Here is a 22,350-nt window from a genome sequence, read left to right on the forward strand (position 1 = left end):
TAAATTATTTATTTTTTGTTTCCCATTTAATAGATTACAGAGCTGAGGCTCAGACAGGTTTATTAATTTGCCCACAGTCACACAGATTATAAATGGTTATGCCAGGCTGGCTGCATCTCCAACTAGCGCATTTAATTACTTGTGCCAAACTTTCCTCACCAGTCTCCTACTAATAGACACCATCTTTTGGTTCTCAGACGAGGTAAACAAGGCTCAGAGAGGTTAAGAAGATTGCTCAATGTCATCAGCCATATCCTAGATCTGAAGCTTCAATCACTCCATTGTCTCACTTCCCAAAGCCTGCCTCTCCCCCAGAAGGACTGGGGTTAGGAGGGCTTCCCAGGTGGACAACTTCTACCCCACGTGAGTGCCTGTCCTCCCCAAGGCCCTCCCTCAACTATAGCTCCTCTTCCAGGATGGAATAATCCTTTCCCAGATGGCCACAGGCCCTGGACACACAATAGCCCATTTAATCCCTTAATGGTCCATCTGCCTCCCAAAGGGAACGTGGATGTCTCCATATTCCTGCTCTGGAGTTTTTCCACTTTTGCCTCCTACCTCGAGAGAGGTAATGGACCGCCTGGGAGGACTAACCTGACATTTATCCAATCGCTTTTCTTTTTTCTTTTTTTTGGATTATTATTTATCTGAGAGAGAGAGCAAGCACCGCCTCCCCTCCCCGCATGGGGGAAGGGGCAGAGGGAGAAGTAGACTCCTCACTGAGCAGGGAGACAGGGCTCAATCCAATCTTAGGACTCTGGGATCATGACCTGAGCTGAAGTCAGCCACTTAATCAACTGAGCCACCCAGGCATGTCTATCTGATCATTTTTATAAGTACTTCGTGCAGGGCACTGTTAGAAGCATCAGAGAACCCAGACTTTCAGCCAGTAATTATAAACTATTGTGTTATCAGACACATTCAATGGCAAGAGAAAGACAAACACAGTGCTTGCACACAAGGGGTTCACAGTTAGTGGTGGACAAACATTAGTCAAGTACTCAGCCCAAGTAAGAGTTCAAGTATGATTATCATCCTGGTCATTGAAAGTGTAGGGAACTAGATGGTTGGGATGCCAGAAAGGGACCCCTGGGCTGGGAGCTGGTGGATGAGCTAATAAGCAAAAAGAGAGAAGAACATAACAGAAAAATGGACTGGATGTCTAAGGGTCCTAGGGACAGAAGGGATCACAGAGGCTAGAATAGTGGGGGCAGGGTGGGGGAAGCTTGGTGGGAGATGAGGCTGGGAGGCGGTGGTCTTGTCAAGGAGTTTTGGTTTGGGGGCATCTGGGTGGCTCAGTTGGTTGAGCATCTTGTCTTTGGCTCAGGTAATGATCTCAGGGTTCTGGTATTGAGTCTCACATCGAGCTCCTTACTTGGAGGGGAGTTTGCTTCTCCCTCTCCCTCTACTTCTGTCCCAGCTCCTGCTCTCTCTTGCTGTCTCTCCCTGTCTCTCAAATAAATAAATAAAATCTTAAAAAAAAAAAAAGGAATTTTGGCTTTATTCCAAATACAGTGGATTTGCTTTCTGAATATTGTTCTGGCTGAAGAGTGGAGAACAGACTAGCTGGGACTACAGGAGACAGACAAGGAGGGAAGGGTTGATGGAAGTGGTGGAGGAAGTAATAAATTGAGAAATACTTGCCCCAAGGTCATGTCCCTCCCTAGGGTCAGCTCCCATCCAAAGACTGATTGATTGCTTGGGCTGGAGTGGGGTAAGCAAAACGGTTCCCTCCTATAGTCCAAGTGGGCAGCTGTGAAGGGTGGTTCTAGCCCCAGAGCCTCCCCTCCATGGCAGGACTGAGATCTTGTAACACAGATAAAAAAACCACTGAAGTTCCCATTCTCAATGGAGAGGAGGCTTGAGGCCAGCACCTGCCCAGGGGTCCCGAGAAATGTGTGTGGATCCCTGGTCTCACCAGTGCATAGGAAGGATCTGGCTATACCTTAGGCAGTGGTCCACTTCTCAGAACCTTTCCCCCTCACTCACTGCCCTCCTACCTCCAGAAGGACTGTGATGTGGGAGGCCCCTTGGCCCTGGGATGCAACCTTTTCTACTTGCTTGGTGACCCTGGGCAAATCCCCTTCCCTCTCTGGGCCTATTTCCTCATCGATAAGAAAGTAAGTTGGAATAATTAGTGACTCAACTTTTGGGGCAAATCTGGAGCCCCAGGGTTTGTGAAAAGCCATTATTATGTACATAATTTCTGGCAGCTGTAGGGGTTCCTGAAGCCCGGGGGTGGGGTGGGCTCTTAGCTGGGCCTCAAGTTAAGAGTCCTCAGATGAGCCAGTAGCAAGCACCGTTTCTGAAGGTTCACTGAGGCCCAGCCCATTACCCGGTTGTCATCCTCACTGCAATCTTTAAGGCAAGCACTACTTTCCCTACCTTGAAGCTTGGAAGGCTACAGTGACTTACTTGTCCAAGCTGGGAGGAGCTGAACTAGAGAAGCCAAAGACCGTTCTTCCCATTACATGAGAGACATCTCTACTTTTGCGGTCTCTCCGTCCCCCCACACCCCACAACATCATACATTTGAGACCTTACAGCCACTGCTTTTTTGCAGTTTCAAGTGCTCTCAAGTGACAGGGCTTATCTCATCTCTTGAGGTTAAGATAGAGCTCTGGAGGTCCAGAGAGTCTAAGCAGACTGCAAGGTCACACAGCAAGAAATACTTCCTTCCCCTAAGTATTCTTTCTGGGTATTTCTCGGAGCAAGTGCTCCGAGAGGTGGAAGGTGCGGGCAGTGGACATGTGTGATCGCTCCTGAAGTCTCAGGGCGGACAAGCCTCTCCTAGTTGCAACTTGGAGGACCATTGTGAGAAGAGTGGGGGACGTTGTAGCGAGGGGAAGAAGGCAGGCCCCCGGGTCTGGGCCTTAAAGAATGAGCTCAAGTTTGGTCAAGGAGAAGGTGTCATTCCTAACAACTTGGTTCTTTGCTCCTACTTCATTCGGTTCCCTTCTTAGGCCGACCAAAGCCTCCCTCATCTTCCCAGGCCAGCTTCAAAGTCTCTCCGGAAACTTTGAGCCCCGCCCCTTCATTCATTTTTTCCGGCCAGAGCCGAAGCCTGAGGAGAGAAGTCTTCTCCTCCCAAACCCGGAGCCCTCGGAAGGCTGGATGCTCCCCTCCTGCCCCGCGGCCAGGGCGGGCAGGGCAGGGCGGGCAGGGCAGGGCGGGCAGGGCAGGCTGGGAGGGTTCAGTGAATCACAGGCACCGAGGCTACCGCCGACTCGCACTCCACAGGCCACCGGTCTCCGGAGAGGGCTCCACCCCTATTTTGGATGCCGCTAGGACCGCCCCGTCCCCACTCACTGGAAGGGGACCCAGAGAGGGAGCCGGCCCAGCCTCAGTCTGAGCAGGCCCTGGGCGTCCAGGGCATCAGCCCCGGGAGCCCCCTCGGCCGGGCCGGGTCGGCCTCCTCCAGGGAAGGGAGATGACCTCACCCAACGTCCGCCCCCGCCCCCCGCTGCAGCTCCCGGGGAGCCGCCGGGCGGGGGGGCGCTGAATACGGCTGGGGGCACGGAGATGCTTTGGATCGAAGACCCTCCCAAGGGCAGGCAGAGGACGCCCGCGCCAGGGCTCCTCTCGCCCCTTTAAAGGGCAACAACCCCGCGGCCATGGCCGCCCGCGGCCGCGGAGCCCCACCGCCTGGGCCCGACGCAAGCACGCCGCAGAGCCAGGCCGGGAGGGCGCGGCGCCTTTAAGAGGCGGAGGCGGGGGCGGAGGCGGAGGGCGGTGCTGCCCCCTGGCGGCCGGCGCCGTGGCGCTTCCTCCGCCCCGGCGGGGTCCAGCGGGCCGGCGGGCCGGGTCAGTGCGGCGGCGGGGCGCGGCGGCGGGGCGGGGCCGGGGCGGCCGGGGCGCCGGCTGCGCGCGGGGACGAGGGCGAGGAGGCGGCGGCGGCGGGTGAGGACGGCGGCCCGGGGCGGCGGGGGCGGGGGTGCGCGGGCGGGGGCGGCCGCGTGCGCCCCGCCGGGGTCCGAGCGCGCCGGGAAGGGCACGCGCCAGGCTCGCGGCGGCAGACGGCGCGGCCGGGGCAGGGGTGCGGGCCCGCGGGCGCGGACCGGAGGGCGGGGAGGAGGGGCCTGGAGGGGCGCGGGGCGGGGCCTGCGCGGCGCCCCGGGGGGCGGGGGGGCGTGCGGCGCGGCCCCGGGCCCGGCCCCGGCGATCCCGCGAGCCCCGCGGGCGGCGGGGGCGTGGGCGGCGGCGGCGGCGGCGGCAGCCAGTGGCTCGCCGCGCTGAGCGCCGCTCCCCCCGCCCCGCCCGCCCGCCCCGCCCGGCAGGACTGCGCGCCCCGAGCCCCGATCCGCGTCCCCGCCGCCGGAGGAGGTGCCCGCACGCTCGCGGCGCGCGCCGGGGCCGCCCCGCTCGGCCTGTGGGCGATTTCCTCCGGACCCGAGCTCCCCGCCCGAGGAAGAAGATGCAGACGTTTCTGAAAGGGAAGAGAGTTGGCTACTGGCTGAGCGAGAAGAAAATCAAGAAGCTGAATTTCCAGGCCTTCGCCGAGCTGTGCAGGTAGGGAGGACGGGCCCGGCCCCCGGGGAGCCCCGGCCCGAGCCCCGCTCGGCCTTGGCGGCGGTGGGGGAGGCCGGGGCGGCCGCGGGGCCGGGGCCGGGGCCGGGGACGGGGACGGGGTCCGAGCGGCCAGGCGGCGGCGGCGGCGGCCGGGGCGGGCGGTTGGCGGGACCCCGGCGCCCAGGTGCGCCGCGACCCCGGGCGGGGAAGCCCCCGCTGCCCGCAGCGCGCCGGGGACGCTGCTGAAGGTGCACGAGGGACCCGGGAGGCCCGGGAGCCCACGCCGTCTGCGTGGGCCGGCGGCTGCTTTCGGACCGAAGTGTCTGTCTTCCTCCCTTCCCTTCCCTTCCTTCCCTCCCCTCGTGGGGAGAGGGCGCCGCTGTTTGTCGGCTTGCGGACCACCTGCCGTGCGCCCCGCGTGTGCAGCCCTTGGAGCTGTCATGGCAAGTCCCTGGGTTAAGCCTGTGTGCGGCGAGTAGCAACACTTGGCACGTATGTGGTGATTTGCTGTCTCATTAGAGCCTCGCACCGGCCCTGGGAGTTGACCGAGGTGGTGATTCTGGGCCACATGTCTGAGAAGGGGGAGCCATCTGCAGAGAGGTGGGGTCCTCCCGCATGGGGTCCCGTGGCCAGGGAGTGGCTGGTGCAGAGGAGGTAAATGCATGTGGTGTAGAGTGGCCTTCTTCTGCCTGACACCCCCCCCCCCCCCCCCCCCGCGCTGGTGCTCAGTGGTGGAGATTCGTGGTGTTTTAACAGGATCACATTCCTAGTCTATTACGGCAGCCTCTAGTCTTGGGTCAGGTATACCTCACCTTGGCCGTACAACAGTAGCTTTGCCTCTGGGAAGCTGTTAGTTAAAGCCTGTTCTTACCCAAAGCCTCAGAGAATCTGGTTCCCCTAGCCTTTTGCAAAGTCTAGGTGGAATCCTTTTGTTATGCAGCATCTCCACCTGGTAGATTTGATTCTTGAAAATGTGTTCTACTTGCACTTTGGTCCCTGTTGGGTCCCCAAACACGTTGCAGAATTGAACAATTGGGTTTCCTTATCTCCTGGTGCACCGGAGCCACTGCAAGTCTGAGCTGGCCTTCACCTGCCAGCCAGTGGCACCTCGGTGCCCCTCCTGCCTGTCCTGAAGGCCTGTTGCTCCTTTGCCCTGGGCAAACCCTCAGGGCACTGTTCTCTGCACCCGGAGGGGCGCACCTTGCATGAAACAGCTCCTGGCTCTGCATCCCTTGGCCTGGGGATGGAGTTGGCTGCCATTTGTCAGGCTGGCTTCCTTAGGAGAAAGCAAGCTTTTCATGGTCGGTAGGGCATGCCAACCAGCCTGGGAATTCACAAGGAAATCAGGAGGAATTTGCAGCTAGAACTTTGGAAGTGGGTCTGAGGACTTTGGAACGTTAGAAAAGGACCCTTGAATGTTGCACCACAACCGCACACACACAGTTATGGAAAAAGTGCCCTAGACACTGAAGAAATGTGGAGAAGTCCCTTTGGTGTATCTTTGAAGCCCTGTTCTGGTGTTAGGCCCTGGAGCTCCTCCTGCAGTCATCTGAGTCTTGGGAAATCCCAGTTAATACCTTGCACCCTTTTCTACTGGGAGCTGTCTGTATTTGTGTCATCCTGTGTCTGCAGCTAAAGCATGAGGCTTGTCATCTGGCTGGTATGTTTTGCTTGCTAATTAGGAGCCTCTCGCAAAACAGTTCCAGCCCAGACTTGGGGCTGGGTCCTGCTGCTGGACTTGCAGATTGCCTTTCCCTCCTCATAGACTCCCCCTGCCTTTAAGTGGGGCTGGAGGGGCGTTCAGGGCAAGCTCTGATATCAACCATTCTGGGGGAAGTCCAGCATGGGGGTTTAATTTCTCCAAAAACGTTTTTTGCCCTCAGAGTCTGGATGACTACTTCTGGCCAGAATATTGGCTTCGAAGAGAAGGCAGAAAGGATCTTGGGCTATTCTGGAACCTTAGGAAGCCCCACTTGTGTTTTCACTGGGGAAGATCTAGATATTTTGCCACCGAAGCTTAAGAAGGAAAAGAAAACACCAAGAAAGAGTTTTTTTTTTTTATTACTTTCAGGGCAGCGCCCCCTAGTGGCCACGTTTCTAGACTGGGTGCGGATAGCTGCCCTTCTTGACAGGGTGGCTGGAGCCCTTGGCTGCTGTTCTGTTTGGTATGAATGTTGGTGTCATTTCTAGTGGCCCCAGAGGTGACACTGTCCTGTTTTTGACATTCACCATCTAGGGGTCGAGGCTCTGGTTTTGATGGATGATGAATTGTCAGTGATTTTCTCTGATGAGAAAACCCAGAAATGTTTGAAAATGATTTGAAGCTCTGCTCTGAATGTTTGGGGCAGTGTCAGCGGAGGATGACTTGGATAGACCAGACGAGCTGTTTAGCTGAATGTCAGGCCTTGTAACACTCTTAGAGCAGGAAGGGAGATCATGTCATCCAGGTCCCTTTGTTGTACAGATGGGGAGACAGGCATGAGAGGAGCAGGTGCCATACTTCTGTTCCTTTTGTTGAACTCTTAGATCAGGCCCAACTGGGAGACCGAGACCCCCACGGAAAGCACTTTCTACTTGAGCACTTCCAACACTGAGGCAGACCCCCTCTTACCTTCACAGGGGTACAGATGCTGCCCTGTAGTCCGGGAGACACTTTTCCTTGCAAAGCAGAGTCCAGCCCTCAGCAAGTGTGTAAAGCCTTGTTCTGTGCGCGGGCGCGTGGGGGGAGGGGGGGCAATCGTACGTCGGTGGCGGTGGTAGGGGGTTTGTACCCAAGCTTGCAGGGATGTGTTAGGTAGGCAGAAGGGCCCGGCCTTCCCACCCCTGGGGCACCTTAAGAGTGACGGCTACCTTGTCAACAGATGGGCCTTTGACTCAGCTTGTTTTTAGTGGTACTGTTCCTGTCACTCTCCTTGGCTTCTTCCCCCCGCTCGGGGACAGGGACACGGATGAGGCTCTGGTTATGTTCTCTTTTTCTCTGCCATCCTCCCTGCCCTTCTGCTAGTCCTGGAGCAGGTTCCCTCACGCCCTCTCCCTGGGCCTTTGTCAAGAGGCCCAGAAGGGACTTCCAAGGGGAAGTAAAGAAAGAAAGCTGGTAGTTGGAAGTGTTGGAGGAGGTTTTTAATTTTTTATTCTTTTTAGTTCTCCGCAGTGAGTGTCTTCGTTCAGAAATGCTGGCTGGCCCCACCCATCTGTCCCTCTTTGTGTTTTCTGCGCCTCTTCTCCATTTTCACTGGCTTTTCACCCTTTTCTAGCCTGCAGCTGAACCTGCAGGGGTGGAAAGTCACAGGGCTTCCTGGGGCATTTGGCTGTAAGATGTGGGTGGCCCTTTGTCTGTCTTTGCTTTATGTTAGCTGCCTGTTTATTTACTTTTTTAAAAAAGATTTTATTTACTTATTCATGAGAGACAGAGAGAGACAGAGGCAGAGGGAGAAGCAGGCTCTTCGCCGGGAGCCCAATGTAGGATGTGATCCCAGGACACTAGGATCATGCCCTGAGTTGAAGGCAGATGCTCAACTGCTGAGCCAACAGTGGGACCCAGGTGTCCCTAGCTGCCTGTTTAATGCCTTCCTGGCACCTCATGTCAGTTCAGGCTCCCAGAAGCCCAGGGACAGAGGGAAGGGGATGCTGACTCCTGGGGGTGGGAGGCAGAGACCCGCGCAGCCCAACAGCTCTCTCCAGGCCCAGTCACGAGGCCTCCTCTCCGGAGGACACGGCTGCCTGGTTAAGTCTCTTCTCTGCCCAGGTTAGGCTGGGGCTTCCTGGAGGCTCCAAGAACAGAAGAATGTCTGTGAGGTTCTTGTCCTAGAGAGCCTTGGAGGCCAGCAGGACCGATGAGGTCTGCAGGAAGTGTGTTTGTGGGGCAGTCTTGGACCACATTGTCATCATGGACTTTCCCCTGGCGACCCGACCTGGGGAGCCTGCCAGGGAGGACCCGGGTGCCACCAGGCCCCTTCCTGCAGCCTACATTCCTTCCTTTGGGAGGGAATGTCTCGAAGGTCCCTCTGGGCTCGGATGGCTTAAAATTCTGGGCTGGAATTCTTACCAGAGATTCCAAGGGAGGATGGAGGATCTGTTCCAGGATTAAGTGGTCCTGATCTGTGGGTTGGTATTGCTCTCTGTCTTCACGGCTGGATGTGCACCCCGTCAAGGAGCAGGGCTGGAAGGAGGTACTGACTGTGTTTCCTTCACACCCATGCCCTGAGGTTTGTCCATAACTCAGTCTTGCAAAGAAACGCTTTCTCCCTGACTCCAGGGGAGGAAACCGGACATCCAGTGGGAGAAGATGTCCATCTGGACAGTGCTGCCTATTGGTTCACTGGCCTGGCTCCGTAGCAGACCGCCTATGTGACCCTGGGCCTGCCATACCTCAGTTTGCCCCATGCAAAGTGAGGATATTAGCGGTACGAAGCTCAGGGTTGCTGAGTACATGAAAGGGGTCGGGATGCCTGGCGTGTGACGTGCTAGCACTCTTGGTTGCTTGGTGCTGGGCTGTCCATATAGCTGTCTCTAGGAAGGGGTGAGTGGGCTTTGGTCGACAGATGCCTCTCTACCCCAGGACCTTTGCCATTGGTAGATGTAGGGCTGTGCGTCTGGGCCGTTTGTGGGTGACCCCGAAGCCCATGATGCCTGTTCCCCGATCTCCATGCTGGGTGTGGGGTTTGTGGGGATGTCAGACCAGGCCAAGGCGGGCCCTGTCCTGTCTCATGTTCTCCTTCAACACGGGAGTCCCGGGAGGCAGGGGAGCCTCCCTCACCTCTTCTACAGATGAGGACTTGAGAAAATACTCTGCTAATGCCAGAAGGTCCTTCCTTTTTTTTTTTTTTTTAATTTGGAGATTCAAGATGAATTTGTGCTGTTTCTTATAAATGCTGAGTCTTCATAAGCAATTGTTACTATTTTTAGTAACTTCTATTGTTTTCTTTATCTTTTGAATATTTAATAGATGCGTATGTTTAAAAAAAGTATCAGGGGACTGCAAGAATGCAGTAAAGAGTCCATTTCCTTCTGGTTCTCGAGTTCCCGTCACTTGTCACTTGGGGATAACTGTCGCCAGCAGCCTCTCCCTATAGGTGTTCTGTGCAGACAGGCACATGTGAGTTCTGGCCTCAGCTCGTTTCACGGAACATTGTGTCTTAGAGAAAGTAGCACATCTCTGCTTCATTGGGAGGCAGATCCGTATCACTTGCCTCATTTCTTTCCTGGCTGAGTGGTACAGCTCTTTGCACGGCCCCTGCCGGTGTGGACAGTGGGGCAGCGAGTGCCCTGCCCCATCACCTGGGTGCCTGTGGCCAGATGAGTGAGTGCAGGGTCAAAGGGCACAGACGTTTGCTTTTTCACAGGAGTTCTGAAGCTGCTCACGGGGAGATGGCACTGCTCACAAGTGACCCCAAATGGGAGGGCCTGTTACCCACACCCTGTGCAGCACAGCCCACGGGACACATGTTTGATCTTTTTTTATTATTATTATTTTATTTAGTTATCCATGAGACACAGGCAGAGGGAGAAGCAGGCTCCCTTTGGGGAGCCCGAAGTGGGACTCGATCTCGGGACTCCAGGATCACACCCTGAGCTGAAGGCAGGCGCTCAACCTCTGAGCCACCCAGGAGTCCCACACGTGTTTGATCTTGACCACACGCATGGGTGGGATGGTACTTTAGATTTGCATTTCTCTTTGGATGGTGAGGCTTATTTCCATTGTGGGGCCAACTGAATTAGGTAGGCACCAGTGCAGGGCTGGGCTCACCTGGGCAGCAGGCTGGCACTTCCATTCCTAACCATCAGGCGATGCATCCTGCCCTCGCTGGTTATGTCTCCCATGGGGTTAGCAGGCTTGGGGCATTCAGCACATGCTTAGCAAAGTGCCTCATGAGTGCAGTTCCCCCAATGGTTAGAAGTAAAGAGGGGTTCTGTTCCCACTCATACTGTGAATTCAACTGGTAAGCTCACTTTTTGAGGGAATGTTCTGGTACCTCCTTTTTCAAAAGTAAGGTTCAAGGCACCTGGTGGCTCAGGTCTGCCTTTAGCTCAGGGCGTGACCCCGGGGTCCCAGGATCAAGTCCCATATCAGGCTCCCTGCAGGGAGACTGCTTCTCCCTCTGCCTGTGTCTCTGCCTCTCTCTAAGTCTCATGAATAAATACAAATGTCAAAAAAAAAAAAAAAAAAAAAAGTAAGATTCATTTCAGAAAGCACATCATCATGGAGGAGCTGTGCACTTGCTCCATCCCTTCCTGCATGAATTTGGCCTACCTTAGCCTTTCCTGTCCACTGGCCCTCAAGAAGCTGGCCTGAGCATGGGTGGCCTTGCTTGGGGAGAGTGTGGGTTGGGTTCCCAAGAGGGAGACTCAGGTCTGGTAAGGTGAGGTGGCTTGTCCAAGGTCATACAGTGAGATGTGGCAAGGGGGCTCGCCTGCTCCCGTGTGCCCTCCCCACTGCCTGCTGAAGCCCCCTTTCAGACAGTACTTTCTCTAGGTAACGACCAGGGTACCTCATGGGGAGCAGCCAGGCCATTCCCCTTGGGCTGTTTGAATTCCAACTGATGCTCTGTCTTGCTGCTGCAAACTTCCTCTGAAAGCAGCTGCCCCTTGTGGCCTGCACTTCCCCAGCGGGGCCTCCTGGGCTGGTTTCTGTAGGCCCCGTCATGGTGCCAGGCTGAAGATTGTGACAGCTCTGAGGAAGCTTCCCTCCCCCCACCCTGCTTTTAGGGCTCAGGGGGCAGATCTGTCACTGTGGGGATTTGAGAATGGCTCCTCAGAGGAAGTTGCAGGCCCACTCTGGATGGCCAGAAACTGTCCCACCCTGTGGACTGCTCTTGGTGTTCAGGACAGCCTGGCTGGCAGGGCCCACCACTGAGCCATGGGCTGGCCCTGGAATGAGAACCCAGACCTACAGTCAGGGGGTGCCTGCCGGGCTCAGTGGGTTCAGCATCTACCGTCCGCTCGGGTCTTGACCCTGGGGTCCCGGGATCAAGCCCCTCTGTCGGGCTCCCTGCTCAGCGAGGAGCCCGCTTCTCCCTCTCTCACTGCCCCTCCCTCTGCTTGTTCTCTCTCTCTCTTTCTCTCTTTCAAGTAAATAAATCTTGGGAAAAAAAAAAAAAAGGACGCACAAACTAAGCTAAGCTTCCTCCCAAAGACAGCTTCTGAGAGGTGCTTTTTATCCCCGCCCCCTCTGAATCTTCAGCCCCTGATAGGTTTGTTCTTTTTATCTGGACTTGCTCATTGTCTTGGAGAGCTGTTCTGTAGACATGTGTTCTCTGTTGAACCCCGGGGCCTCCGGTGGCGCGAGGAGTAGGAGCCCAAGAGATGATCTCTTAGTGGAAGGAACTGACTGGGGGGGTTTTGGAAGCTTTTTCCATGTCCCTGTGGCTCAGCCAAAAGCCACTTGTGGCTCTAGAGTGCTCTGGGCAGAAGGAAACCCGGGGATGAGGGGAGATTAGGGGAGCCCAGGCTGGGAAGGGCCTCCTGGGCGTCATTCCTTCATTCTTCTTTGCACTGAGCATATCCTGAGCAGGCAGCTGGCCAGCCCTGTGCTGCGTGCTGGTCCGTGCCCTCAGGCACCCACACGCTCGGGGAGGAGATGAAGGTAAGTCTGCACACAGATGCACTTATTTGGCACACAGTGCAGTTGGTGCCGGGAAGCCTGTGAACAGAGGAGAGCCACGGCAAGGGTGGCTGCAGCCACTCTAACACTGCGTGGTCAGAGGAAGCCTCTCCGAGGAGGTCACATTTAACCAAAGAGGCTGAGAACAGAGGAGCTAGTGTTGGGTGTGTGTTGTTTGCTGCCCAGAGGCCACATGCTCTGGCCTGTCTCCATCACCCGGGGTTCTGTGTGGACAGTGGGCAGTCTAGAGAAGGGCTGACTGGTTTCCACTTTAGACAGGTGGTCAAAGAGGGCAGTAGAGTGTCCTCGGTATCCTCTTTCCCTGGCGGTATGATAGGGGGCCAGGTGGGTGGACCTGGCCCCACCTTGCTCCCTGGGCCCCGGGGCTGGAGGCTGCAGGCTCCCTCTGGTCTGGCCCACACCAGCCTTTCAGGAAGGAACAGTTGTGAGCCTTGCCTGGGGATGGGGGGCGGAGAGTGGGTTTCCTATGGCCCTTGCTGTTAGACCCTGGTCCGGCTGACCTTTGTCCTTTCCCAAAGCTCAGGTTGGGCCTCTCCAGATGGGGTCTGGGGGTAGGGGATGGAAGCCTCAGAAGCTTGCCCTCTTTAGCAGACATTTACCTTCCTCTAGGCCAGTGTTAGCGAACTTGCCCGACAAAAAAGCACCTGGGGCAGTGGTGAAAAATACACATCCTTCCGCCTTCCCCTCCCCTTTGAAAATCTTCAGAGCAGGGGGCTAGGAGTCTGTTTCAACATCAGTGCTCTGGTGACTTTTGAGAAACCCACACCGCCCTTCCCCAGTGTTACTAGGCCTCACCCCAAAACTGTCAGGCATGCTAATTGCTGAGTTAAATGGGTGAAAGTGGTCTCTGGGAGGCAGGGCCTCTCCGACAGGGCATCAGATATAAAGGTTCCTGGGCCGGGGATCCCTGGGTGGCGCAGCGGTTTGGTGCCTGCCTTTGGCCCAGGGCGCGATCCTGGAGACCCGGGATCGAATCCCACGTCGGGCTCCCGGTGCATGGAGCCTGCTTCTCCCTCTGCCTATGTCTCTGCCTCTCTCTCTCTCTCACTGTGTGCCTATCATGAATAGATTTAAAAAAAAAAAAAGGTTCCTGGGCCAGCCTGTCCCAGGAGCCCCTCTGGGACTCGTGTTCCTCCAGACACGCCTGCTGGGCTCTGCTTGCTGGTTGCTACCTTTTGGGCAATCCTCTCTCCTCTTTTAAACCTTTCTTGTCTCTGGCTGCTGGTTTGTAGTGGAATTACTTACAGGTGGGTCCTGAGGCTGGACAAGAGCTAGCTTTTGCACAGGAGACGATCCTGGGGACTGGCCTGGCCAGGTGTCAGGTCGATTGTCAGGCCGGGCTGGGGCAGAGGCAGTGGTGCAGCCTGTGGTGCTTCACTTTGCAGTTTACTCTGCATGCCTGTCGGCTTCCTATTAGAGGTCTGTACCCTTGGAGCTCATCCACACAGCCCTCTGTGCTTCAGAAGGCTGTGGTGATGTCCCCCTTCCCTCCCCAGATCGGTGGCTCACATCAGAGTGTAGTGAGAGCCTACCCCAGGTCAGACGCTCTCTTCCAGTAGGGAATTGACCCTCCCACGTGGGTGATGTGTCTCCATGTGCCAGATGAGAACACTGAGGCCCAGGGAGAGGTGAGATGACCTGTCTGGTCACCCAGCTGTGAGTGGCAGAGCTGGGATTCACTCTGGTGGCTAGTTGACTCCTGGAACCATGCTGTTTCGACCCTGTCAGGTGGCCTTCACCTGCGCCTTGAACGTAGCCTCTGAGTCCCCTTAGCTTGATAACCACTTGAGAAGCAAATCAAGGAGTTCTTTCCTGAGCATTTTCTGTGTATAGTTACTGGGCCCAGGGGGGTGGTGGGTGATGAGGATGGCGGTAAACTCGGAGCGCAAGACTTGCCCAACTGGCCTTGGGTGACTGGACAAGCCACTCTGCCTCCCACAGCCTCTGCTCCTCTGTCAGGTGGGCAGAATACAGCTGCCTCTAGGGCTAGTGAGCATGGCCCAAGCATAATGAATGGTAGTGATCCCCCTTCTCCCCAGGAGGCCATCTCCCTGGTCCCTCCTGCCTGTCCAAGCTGGGGCCTGGGGCCTCTGACCTATCTCTGGTGGCCCAGCCCAGGAATGACAGGTTCCTCCCTTCCTGATACTTTTGTGGTGTGGAGGTGCTGCAGTGTCAGTGACCAGGACGTACCTCTCACTGCTTCCTGGGAGGGCCCGGGTGTGGTAGGTGGATACTGAGAGCTTGGCTTTCATTTCTGCCTTACACCCTATTTCCATCCAATAGTGGAGGGCTGTGGTGTGGAGGTGAGGAAACATCTGGCCCACCCTGGGCTGTTCGTGCAGGTTCCCGAATGTCTGGGGTGGGCCCAGTGATCTTCTTTTTAAAAAGCACCCCATTGATTCCTTCAGGTGGTCCCAGGACATGTATTTATTGAGTGCCTGCTGCTTGCTGGCCAGTCTTGGGTTCTAGGGACCCATTGAGCAGTGAGTACTGCAGAGTCCCCTCTGGCCCCAGGGACAGGCCTAGCCCTCATAGGGAACTTTGCTGGGCTGTGCTCCTAAGAGGGGAGGGTGATACAGGGGTTGCAGGTCGTGTGGTATTCTCTTCTGTTCCCCCAGGGGCTTGAGGGGACCCTTGGAGAGAAGGGGCATGTTGGCATGTGGGGGGCAGTGTTTGTGAGTCCCAGGTGCCCATCCTAGAAGAGCTGGCTCCTACCCTCTTAGGATCCTGGGCATCTTGGTGACGAATGTTCAGTGCTGTGGGACTGTTGGTTTCCCTCTGGCCTCTCGTTTTTTATTTTCTTATTTTAATTTTATTGATTTATTTTTTTAAGTACTGTATGTGTCCAATGTGGGGATCGAACTCACAGCCCCAAGATCAGGAGTCACACACTCTACCACCTGAGCCAGCCAGGTGCCCCCTTGTTGGTTTCTCTTTGTGTGGAATTTCCCCTTTGCACCCCACCCACCTTGCAGATGGGGAAACAAAGGCCCAGAAAGAAGATGTAGCCCCGAGTTGTAGAGCTAGTAGGAGGGGCAGCTTGGCTTTGAACCTGGCCTTGCTGATGTTAAAGCTTTTTTTCTTTAACGTTTTATTCTTTTTTTTTTTTTTTAAGATTTTATTTATTTATTCATGAGAGACATACAGAGAGACAGAGAGAGGGAGAGAGAGAGAGAGGCAGAGACACAGGCAGAGGGAGAAGCAGGCTCCATGCAGGGAGCCCGACGTGGGACTTGATCCCAGGTCTCCAGGATCACACCCTGTGCCAAAGGCGGCACTAAACCGCTGAGCCACCAGGGCTGCCCTCACATTTAAATCTTAAATTATTGTCTTTAAGATTCGTTGCTGGGTCTTTGAAAAGAAAGGGAAGTCTGACTATTCCCTCAGAGGCCAGTGTCTGCCTCTCAGTGAGCAGGTGGGGGAGGGTTTTGGGGTTTGGGCAGGGAGTTGTGCTTCCTGATGAATCCGCCCCCAGACCCCTGTGGCCTTCACCTTGACCTTTAAGTACAGTGGGCTGTGCTGAGGGAAGTTTTTTTTTTTTTTTTTTTTTTTAAAGATTTTATTTATTAATGAGAGACATACAGAGAGAGACAGAGGCAGAGACACAGGCAGAAGGAGAAGCAGGCTCCATGCAAGGAGCCCGATGTGGGACTCGATCCCGGGTCTCCAGGATCATGCCCTGGGCTGAAAGCAGCGCTAAACCACTGAGCCACCAGGGCTGCCCCTGAGGGAAGTTTGGTTGCCGGGTAGGAAGGTTCTAGTCTTGAGCCGATGGGCCTCGTAGAGGCCTTTGTCTGTAAACCTGGGAAGTCCTTCTGGGGAGGAGGGTGCTTCTGCCCCTGCTGCCCCGGGTGTGGGGGGAGCCTGTCAGGTCTTCCTCCAGAAGTGCTCCCCTGCCTCTGCTGGAGACAGCAGGGTCGTCCCTGCAGCGTGGTTTTCGGTGATACCAGAGCAGGTTGGCCCCTGGGTGCTCCCGGCCTGTCGCTGTGTGTGAAGGCTCTCCATCCAGATACAGGAAAGACGGGGTATGGGAGCCTTCCCGGGGTTCATAGCTGGTCACTCCTGAGGGTAGGATTTGGACAGCAGTCTGCATGAATCCAGAGTCGTCCCCCTGACCCCGACAGAGGTGTTCATTGTTGTAGCTCTTGTCCAACGGATCCAGAAGATGGGAGGATGGCCTTCCTTTTGTGGGTGTTCTCCAGTGGCTCACCCTCAGTGCCCTGAGTTGTTAGCTTTTCTCCTGTTCCCTTTCAATTTCATTTGGAAGTCCGGCTTGCCTGGAGTCAGGAAATTTAGGTGCTGACTCAGCTGATAACCCACTCGGCTGGGGAGGCTGGCTGGCCATGGTTCTGGGTGATGGCCCGGGAACAGTGTTTGTGTTGGATGGTGGTGGGATTTGAACCCTACTTTGGCCTCCTATCGGATGGGTGACCCCAGGTGTGTTTCACCTCCTCTCTGGGCCTTGATTCCCTCCTTGTCAGGAGTGGGCCTCGTGCCTGTGCACAGGAGGTGCTCAGCATGCACACTTCCTCCTTTCTCCTATGTGCCAGAGACCATCTTTGAAGGGAAAAGGAGGCCATCCCTCACTTCCCTTACCTGTAATCAGACCCATCGTGTCTATTTCCAGGTAACAGCAGAGTAAAGATCCTTTGGGGAGGTGCAGAGGTTCACCATCTTGGAGGACCTTCCAGAACCTTTGAGCTGCAAGGGGTCTTTGCAGATGAGGATTTATATCTCAGAGTGCCAGCCTGGCAGGTTGATTGGTGTACACAGCCATGCAGCTGGCCCAGCTGGGGCCTCAGCTCTGGAACATACACATGCCCCTATCCCCCCCTTTGGCCTCCAGGGAGCCATGTGTGAGGGTAAGGCCGGATCTCTTTTGTTGTGGGTCATCTGAGCCAGTCACCCTTGGTCAGGATGAGCTATTTCGGTCCTTGGGGCCAAATGGTTTGGGGTCCATCCACCGCCACCCACTCCAGTAGGCTTTCCTGTCTTTCCTCCAACCTTGCTGGGAGTGCTGAAGGGGCCACCTCTTTAGATTCCGGAAGCTCCCCTGGGAAGGATAGGGAAGTGGACAGGCCCTTCCTTCCCTCAGGCAGCCGTGTGGGACATGGGCTGTTCTGTGGGTGCCTCTACCAGCAGCAGACAGGGGCCTCCCCTGAGAGCGAGACCTGCAGACCTGGCCATGTGCCTGCACATCTGTCCCCATTGCTGGAGGACACCCTGGCAGCTGCGTCATCCTGTCCTCTCCCTCTCCTGATCACTGTGAGCAGTGTCAGGATGAAGTTAATGATCTGAGCCAAATGTTGATTGTGTGGCTGATTCCTACAAGTCACAGGGATATATTGGTTCCTCTAGAAATGTTAGTGCTGACCAGGCTCGGTGACAAAGGGGCTCTGTGAGTGTGATCTCCATGGAGAGTTCTGGCTTCAGGCATGGGTGGATTCAGGGGCTCAGATGATGTCCCAGGACCTGGCCTCTTTCACGTTGGCTTCATTCCCGGGCTGTGTGGCTGCAGGTGAGACCTCACACTGACCTTTATCCCAAGCCAGGCAGTGTGCTAAGTTTCTTGGGTGATCTATACTAGAGCCTGTGAGGGTGTGTGGGCTTGTAGGACTCCTGTCTCCTAACAGGAGAGATGGGGCACAGAGGGCTTGGATGACTTGCCACGGTCACACAGCTAGCAAGTGGCAGAGCTGGGATTCAGACCGGGGTACATTGGCTCCAGGGCCTCACCCCTGCTCAGCTGCAGGCCCCAAGGGACCCAAAGTTTGTTCTGATTGGCCCTGGTTGGTCAGTCTGAGCCACACGCCTGTCCCTGAGCCAGCTAGTTGTTGGGCCAAGGGATGCCCTTCTCCCCCCACCGCATGGTCTGGCTGTGAGCAGGGCGGACCCTACACAGGGAGGTGGGGACTGCTTGCTGGACAGACTGTTGGCCATTAGGCAGTCAGGGTGGGGGCCAGGGGCTACCTTCTGCCAGCCTGAGGGGTCACACACAGTCTCCTGGGCAGGGCAGTGCTCCCGAGAGGGCAGTGAAGAGCACCTCCACAAGTCAGAGCCCAAGGCTGGGCCCTTGGCTCCGTCTTCCCCTTCAGGTAAACCACGGCCAGCTGGACGCAGGTGGATTCTGAAGGCCCTGGGCCCGGGGTCCAACACCGCGCATTCTGGAGAAAGGGCTTATGTGATTCTGCCGTGACGGTTGGAATATATGGGGTTCTGGGCTTGCAGCTTACCTTCTGCCTTCCCAGGCCTCCTGGGCTGCTCTCGCAAATTCTGCTGACCAGGTTGCTTGAGCAGCAGGCCTTCACTCCTCATGGTTCCGGAGGCTGGAAGTCCAGTTCTTTGGGGAGAGCTTTCTTTGCAGTGTATGGACAGTCACCTTCTCCCTGTGTCTGGAGGGGCGAGACCCAGAATGCCCTCATCTAAGGGCACTAACCCTGGTCTGCCCTTCCAGACTCGGCTAAGCCTAATCTCCTCTCGAAGGCCCCACCTCCAGATACCATCACAATCGGGGTTGGGGCTTCCATAGCATTGTCGGGGGACACAATAGTCCATAGCATCTCTCCTGCTGGGGGTTGTATAGCACCAGCTGCCATTGTCTAAGGCTGGGAGGAGCCTCAGTCTGGTTTGGTCCCTCTACCTCCTGCCCCTCCTATATGTGGCGCCAGTGCAGATGCTGCTTGGGTCTGGAGGCTGACAAGTGCGCTGTCACTAGCTGGCTTCTGAACCCAGCTTCTGCACTCTAGGTGAGCCCGACTTTGGGCGGGTTAAGGGGTCTCCTTTTCCCCATCTGTAAAATGGGTACATCGACACCCAGTCATGGGGCAGATTGGGGGATCAGAGAGGTGATAGCTGAACTGGTGGTGGTGGTTTCTGGCACAGAGTGGGGGATCTGATTGTAATTTACCCTCTTCCCCAAATCATCTTTTTTTTTTTTTTTTTTTCTGTCGGAAGATAAATTTTAGACAACTGACTGTCTGATCTCAAAACTTATCAAGGGGAAGGAGCTGCTGGTGTGATCCCTTAAACTGATCCCTTAAAGGACAGATCTTGGTTAATAGCCCCTGGGCCTGCACTCTTTCCCTGTCTTCTGGCCAGCTGGGGTGGGGGGCTGGGGCCCAGAAGGGTGGCTGAGGGTCCTCTCCACAGCCCAGGGAAGGTTTCCTCAGCTGCCTCCTGTGGCTTCCAGCAGAGTCCACCCACCTCCCCAGCCCCACATACTTCTGGGAGGGCCCCCCATCAGCCAGAGTCCAAGCTCAAGGAAGCCAAAGGATGTATGTCCTTCTTTTTCCTAAAATTTGTTATCCTCTGTGAATATAACTTAACATTATGAGAGCAAAATTTGAAGAGACAAATTTTTTTTTTAAATTTTTATTTATTTATGATAGTCACAGAGAGAGAGAGAGAGAGAGAGGCAGAGACATGGGCAGATGGAGAAGCAGGCTCCATGCACCGGGAGCCCGACGTGGGATTCGATCCCTGGTCTCCAGGATCGCGCCCTGGGCCAAAGGCAGGCGCCAAACCGCTGCGCCACCCGGGGATCCCTGAAGAGACAAATTGTCCCTCTATCCCCCACATTGTCTTTCCCTCTTTGTTTTGTATGTAACAGTCACAGAGTTGAAATCATTGTATGCTCAGCATTATGTTATTGCATTCTGCATATAGCACTGTAGTGTAAACAAATCCTGTGATTCTATAGTCTTCAGAATGGTCTTCCTAGAATGTAGTTTTTAGGAACTTTTATTATGGAAATTTCCAACACATACATAAGAAAGAGTAAAGAAATGAACACCCCTTTCCACCTCAATATAGAGTTAGCCATTATTGAATTATAGCTAATCTTGCTTTTTTCCCCCCCCCCCATATTCTTATTTTTTTAAGACTTTATTCATGAGAGACACAGAGATACAGGCAGAGACATAGGCAGAGGCTCTCTACGGGGAGCCTAATGTGGGACTTGATCCCAGAACCCCAGGATCATGCCCTGAGCAGAAGGACCTGAGCCAAATGCAGATGCTCAACCATTGAGCCACCTAGGTGCCCCTTCCCCATATTATTATTTTTTTCCCCATATTATTTTGAAGCAAATTCCAGACATATGATTTCACATGTAAATATTTTAACATGGCCTTTAAAACATAAACCTAGTGCTGTTTTCACTCCTGAAAATAAAGTATAACAGAACATGGTTTTTAAAAATCACAATGGAATAGTTCTTTCTATTGGACATCCATGTAGTAATACAGCGAGCTGTAATATTGTTATCAAACATTTAGATTATTTCCGCTTCCCTTGCTGGTATAGACAGTGCTGCCTTGGACATCTTTTGACTATTTTTTCAAAAGATTTATTTACTTACCGTAGAGCATGCAAGGTTGAGCAGGGAGGAGGGACAGAGAGAGAGGGAGAGAGCATCCCAGGCAGACTCTGTGCTTAGTACACAGCCTGACAGCCTGACGTGGGGCTCGATCTCATGGTCCTGAGCTCACAACCTGAGCCAAAACCAAGAGTCAGTCACTTCACAGACTGAGCTACTCAGGGGCCCCCATCTTTGTGAACATAGATGTCTTCCTTCCCTTTCTGATCCATTACTTGTAAAGTGGAGTTGGATCAGTTACCATGGAGTCACAAACCATCTGAATGCAGGGGCTTTGAGCATCTGTTCTGCTCACCCTTTGGGGGGCCGTCAGTTCAGGCTGGGCTCCCTACTGGGACTGATGGCTGTGCCCTCAGCTGTGGGTCAGTCGGGGTCTCCGCTGCTGGGGAGTGGCCTGTGGTTGCCCAGGGCAGTGGGGATGACCGGGCCACATGTGTTCATCCTCCCGCACGCTGCCTTGTGTTCTAGTCTGGGAGGCAGGGTTCCTAGATGCAATGGGCCATGTCCTCTGGAGGCCAGATCTCTCTACCACATCTGTTGGCTAAACAGGGCACAGGGCCAACACAGACTCAAGGAGTAAAAATGAACTTCACCTCTTTTTTTTTTTCTTAAAGCAATAAATGGAATTTGTTGAAAGAAATACAGAGTCCTTCACATAAATCACATGTTTCTGTAGAACAGGACTGCTTATCTTTTCTGGCAGGTCATTGATACCTTTGACATTCAGATGAAATCTGTAGAACCTATTCCTAGGAAAAAATGCCCATGATGATACACACCACAGTACAAAGAGTGCCACTTCTTTACTTCAGACTTTCTGAAGTAAAGATTCTAGGCATCTCAGGTAAAGTTTTCTTGTTTGACACTTGTGGTATAGATTTTCAGGAAAGATGGTATACAAGCCTTCTTCAGAACAGGATTTCTTTTCTTTCTTTCTTTTTTTTTTTTTTTTAAGATTTTATTTATTCATGAGAGAGACAGAGAGAGAGGCAGAGACACAGGCAGAGGGAGGAGCAGGCTCCATGCAGGGAGCCCGACGTGGGACTCGATCCCGATCCCGGGTCTCCAGGATCACGCCCTGGGCTGAAGGCGGTGCCAAACCGCTGGGCCACCAGGGCTGCCCAGAACAGGATTTCTTACAACACAATCCACTAAAGAATTCTGGGGTCACGTCATTTTTGGGAGTAATGTATCCCATGAGATGCAAAACACATTTTATCTTTGTTTTCCTTGGCATGGTGCATGTGACCATTAGCATCGCGGAAAAGACGTTTTGGGAGATGTTGGCAGGTACCACTTGGTCTGATACCAGCCTGTTTTGCAGCCTACTAGCTTTGTGACCTTTGGCACAGAACTCAGCTCTGTGAGCCTCAGTTTTCCTGTCTGAAATTGGGGCTGTGATACTAATACCATGTCACAGTGGTTAGCTGCGCGGTACATGTCACCTCTTGATTGGAGCAGTAAAGTCATTGCAGAGGGCATTGACACTGAGCAGGGGCAAGAATTGGGAACATTTCTGCCCATAAGAGTGTGTGGTCTGGCCCTGGGTGCCAGGAGGCACCCTGCAGACCCCTCCTTCTCTGGTCCCTGGTCCCTGGCAGGTGCTCAGAGGGTGCTATGCTGGGCATGGAGAGGGTGGGGGCCAAGCCAGGGTCCACCTCGGGAGACTGCAGGGTGCTCATTCCCAAGTGGACTCCCTAAGGGATGATTGCCCATTTGTTGTTCAGAAAGCATTTCTGGGCACCTCACTCTGCCCAGCTCTGGCCAGATGCTCTCTGGCCTGATCCTCTGGGAACTTGGGTGTCACCTTCCGGAGAGGAGGCTCACAGGCTGACTGGTGGGG

The 22,350-nt window shown here is 54.8% G+C and overlaps 1 protein-coding gene across 2 annotated transcripts in view; it reads left to right on the top strand.

Annotated features, from left to right (window-relative positions):
* The first annotated feature begins 3,847 nt into the window (after positions 1-3,847).
* The window catches only part of ITPK1 (inositol-tetrakisphosphate 1-kinase), a 164,001-nt gene continuing 145,498 nt past the window's right edge, over positions 3,848-22,350 (top strand). Inside the window, exons 1-2 of one of the 2 annotated variants that reach the window (XM_041758262.1) lie at positions 3,848-3,900; positions 4,278-4,509. In XM_041758262.1, the coding sequence (XP_041614196.1) occupies positions 4,415-4,509 (95 nt within the window). In that variant the 5' untranslated portion in view covers positions 3,848-3,900; positions 4,278-4,414. Of the gene's footprint in view, positions 3,901-4,277; positions 4,510-22,350 lie in introns of those variants that run through there. The other variant, XM_041758263.1, reaches the window with a different exon arrangement.

Source organism: Vulpes lagopus, chromosome 6 (assembly GCF_018345385.1).
Source record: "Vulpes lagopus strain Blue_001 chromosome 6, ASM1834538v1, whole genome shotgun sequence".
NCBI lineage: Eukaryota > Metazoa > Chordata > Mammalia > Carnivora > Canidae > Vulpes > Vulpes lagopus.